This window comes from Chenopodium album, chromosome 7, assembly GCF_948465745.1.
Source record: "Chenopodium album chromosome 7, dcCheAlbu1.1, whole genome shotgun sequence".
Classification (NCBI taxonomy): Eukaryota; Viridiplantae; Streptophyta; class Magnoliopsida; order Caryophyllales; family Amaranthaceae; genus Chenopodium; species Chenopodium album.
This window is the reverse complement of record NC_137840.1, coordinates 10290658-10294620: the sequence shown is the minus strand read 5'-3', so window position 1 is coordinate 10294620 and position 3963 is coordinate 10290658. Positions and strand designations below refer to the sequence as shown.

At 41.6% G+C, this 3963-nt stretch overlaps 1 protein-coding gene across 1 annotated transcript; it reads left to right on the top strand.

Annotated features, from left to right (window-relative positions):
• Window positions 1–352: 352 nt before the first annotated feature.
• Window positions 353–3314, top strand: LOC145638902 (E3 ubiquitin-protein ligase WAV3-like). Its single transcript, XM_081689959.1, has 2 exons — window positions 353–995; window positions 1092–3314. Exons 1-2 carry the CDS (start codon window positions 624–626, stop codon window positions 2952–2954), a joined length of 2235 nt encoding a protein of 744 aa, XP_081546085.1. The 5' UTR covers window positions 353–623; the 3' UTR covers window positions 2955–3314.
• Window positions 3315–3963: the final 649 nt, after the last annotated feature.

Below are 3963 nucleotides of genomic sequence, written 5' to 3'. Positions count from 1 at the left end.
TGCAATACTCCGTAATACTGTGGGTTGATTATAAGAACACATAGAGTCATAGAGTGAAGCAAAAAATCTGAAAAACACAATGGGGTGAGGATGGGGCTAATATAAAGCTGCCCACAGGCCACAGATGTGGTTGTGCAGACTTTGAGAGATAGATGGAAGCCGACCGTTGACTATTTTCATTAAAACAATTTTTAAAATCTAACTCAATTCAGCATCTGCCACTTTATTTTACTGTATTTAATTACCTTCACCTTAAGAAAATACCATTTCCAATGAATTTATTTATATATTCAGCCTACTATACACAAAAATAACCTCCTTTCTCAATTCATATTACGGAGTACGAGTATATCATATCCCCTTGAAAATTAGCAAGGGATCTTTTGCTTCATTTCATTTTCAAATGAGTAACAAAAGAGGGGTGGTTCACTGACTCAGTGAGTCACACCGAGTCAATCATTTCATCTTTTAATACCATGATTCATTGATTCTTCCTTCTGTTTTGTCTTCTAGGTTGGCATCATCATCAGATCCACTTTTTTCCTCTCCTATAAAACTACATTAACAACTTTTTTTTTCCTTTCTTTTCTTAACCAAAATTTAACACAAAAACAAAATTTATTATGGGAACTGGTTGGAGAAAAGCCTTCTGTTCAACAATCCCAAAAGATAGAGAAAAAGAAAGACCTACTCATCGCCATCATCGTAACAACAATGAAGTTGTTGATGTTCATCCAATTCCTACTCCTACTCCCAAAACCTCTAAATTAAGCTTATTTTCTAGTATTAGCAATCCTTCTACTCCTAGATTACGCGTTCGAACCTCATCATCATCCACCGTTGACAACACCGCATCCACAACAGCTGGTAACACCAACAATGGTGGTAGTAAGAGTCTCGGCCCGAGTCCGAAGGTCCAATGCAAGTTGGGGTCTAACCCTTCTTCTCCTCGCTCTCCTTTCGCCATGCTTAAGAACACTCTCCGCCTTACAAAGGTAATTGACGACTGATGTACAAAATTATATATGTAAGATTGCATGAGATGAACAAATTTAGTTCTTAATTTTTTGTTTTTGTTTTGGGGATTGCAGAATGGATGTGGATTGTGTATGCAGAGTGTAAAAACAGGACAAGGGATGGCAATTTACACGGCGGAATGCTCACACGCATTTCATTTCCCATGTATAGCTGCCCATGTGAGGAAGCAAGGTTCCTTGATCTGTCCAGTTTGTAATATCACATGGAAAGATGTCCCTCTCCTCTCTTTCCACAAGAACAACCCTTCCGAGGCGGAACAGATTGTCGATAAGAAAACCATCACCACCACCACCACCACTGCTAAATCCTCTGCCATGAGCGCTCCCGCTACGCCAACCGGGAGCGCCAGGATTCATTTCGAGGATAAGCGAGTACAATCACTCAAAAGATCATCAGACAGACCATACAACGACGACGAGCCGCTTTTATCTCCTCGGTTCAACCCCATTCCAGAAGCTGAAGAAACAGAGGATTCCGAAGAATTCCAAGGCTTCTTTGTTACCCCGAAGAAACCTCCTGTTGCAAACAACACTAAATCATCATCAATTGATCCTTACAACTCAGTTGACAAGAAGGCACCACGACATGTAGAGGTGAAATTGTTGCCGGAGGCTGCGGTTGTTTCGGGGTCTCGGACTCACGAGACGTACGCGGTGGCGTTGCGAGTAAAAGCGCCTCCGACTCCGGAGGCAATTTTATCTCCAACCCACCGCGCACCAATTGACCTTGTTACGATCCTGGATGTTAGTGGCAGTATGACAGGACCTAAGCTCCAAATGCTGAAGCGTGCCATGCGACTTGTCATCTCCTCGTTGAGCTCCGCCGATCGGTTAGCCATTGTTGCGTTTTCCTCCGCGCCTCAGCGACTGCTGCCGCTGCGAAGAATGACTTCGCAGGGGCAGAAATCTGCGCGCAAAATTATCGACCACCTTAGTTGTGGCCAAGGAACATCCGTTGGAGAAGCGTTAAAAAAAGCGTCAAAAGTATTAGAGGATCGGAGAGAGAAAAACCCGGTTTGTAGTATCATTCTTTTATCCGACGGTCAAGATGATCCGCCAAGTTCAAATCAACGGCAGAGAGCGTCTCAAATGTCGTCGACCCGGTTCGCTCATATTGAGATCCCGGTTCATCCTTCCGGGTTCGGGTTTCGAACTCCTGAACCAAAACAAGACGCGTTTGCGAAATGTGTGGGTGGTTTGTTAAGTGTTGTGGTTCAGGATTTACGGGTTCAACTCGGGTTTGCTTCGGGTTCAGCTTCGGCCGAGATAATGGCGGTTTATTCGTGTAATGGTAGACCGAGTTTAATGAGCTCTGACTCGGCTCGGCTTGGGGACTTGTACGCCGAAGAGGAGAGAGAATTGTTGATAGAACTGAAGGTGCCTATGTCAGCGATTGGGTCCCACCATGTGATGTCTGTGCGTTGCAGTTATAAAGATCCGGTGACTCAAGAGGTCATGTATGGGAGGGAGCGGGCCCTACTGGTCCCGCGACCCCACGCAATCCGATCCTCTGACCCGAGGATCGAGCGACTACGGAACCTGTTTATATACACCCGAGCCGTAGCCGAGTCAAGACGGTTGGTTGAGCACTACGATTTTAATAGTGCTCACCACCTCCTCACCTCGGCTCGTGCCTTGGTGTTACAATCCTCGGCTAACGGGTTAACCTCAGCCGAGGAGTACGCTAGAGGGTTAGAGTGTGAATTGGGGCATGTGCACTGGAGGAGGCAGTATCAAGTACAAAAGGAGCAAGAGGCAGCTAATGTGGCCCAGCAAATGGTGGATGAAAATGGTGATCCGCTTACGCCGACGTCGGCTTGGCGAGCGGCTGAGCAGCTGGCTAAGATGGCTAAAATGAAGAAGTCCTTGAACCGGTCTGTTAGTGATTTACACGGCTTTGAAAATGCCCGGTTTTAATTTTTATCTTTTTTTTTTTCTTCTAATTTTATTTTATAAAGTAAAAAAAAATTAAATGAGAAAAAGATGAAAGAGGGGGTGGTGGGCACATGATGAGAGAGAGACAAAGGAAGTACCCGACGGCGCGGGCCTTTATTCAGCAGAAAGAGACGAAGGCCCACAGTAGAATCATTTGGATTTTGGGCCTTTTTAAAAGGAATTGAGGGGACCTTACCTTGTCTCTTTTGTTTTTTTCTTTTTCTTTTTTTTTTTTGGGTTTGGAATTTTCTAAGGTTTAGTAGATGGTGAAAAGATAATCCAATTTGTAATGAGTACATTCATTTTTACTCATCAATGAAAGGATAGTTGTAAATTTAATGATGGAAGCCTTTTCTTTGATTATTATTTAACTTTTGGTTGAAAAACTGAAAACAATGTGATACATACGGCCGTAAAACATATTCCATATTATGATATTCCTAATGTTGTGTATTCCATTTGTCTCTAAAACTTCTTGTTTGAACGGTGATTGATTTTACGAAAAAAGTCTAAACAAGAATTGTATGATATGAACTTATGAACGGATTACTTTATATAATTAAATACATCAAATGGGTTGTTTAAAGTCAACTTAGTATTAGGTTGACTTTTATATAATTTGGGGTGATTAAAAGACTATGTATTATACAAAGTATAAAACTACCAATTATTATTTTATACTTCGTACAATATTAACTATAATACGGAGTATGAGAATACGTTTTATTAGGCTTAATTTTGTCAAAAGATGTATTTATTGATGATGAATGGTCTAATCAGGATTAATAATGTAAGGTATGATTGAGATGTTGCAATTTGTTGAAATTATTCATTACTCAAAACATTACACCGAAAGGGTGATGCCATAATAATAATAATAATTGAGGAATTATAAGCTACGTACAAGTCTACAACAATGGCATAGTGATGTAGGATCTCTTAATTAAATGCTCAACAACCTTGCAACTTGCAGCACAACAAAGATGTACTG

Bases quoted from the DNA above. Each gene is read 5' to 3' on its own strand.
- LOC145638902 (XM_081689959.1), top strand. From the start codon at position 624: ATGGGAACTGGTTGGAGAAAAGCCTTCTGTTCAACAATCCCAAAAGAT. The intron at 996-1,091 runs GTAATTGACGAC...TGGGGATTGCAG, and splicing joins ACACTCTCCGCCTTACAAAG to AATGGATGTGGATTGTGTAT.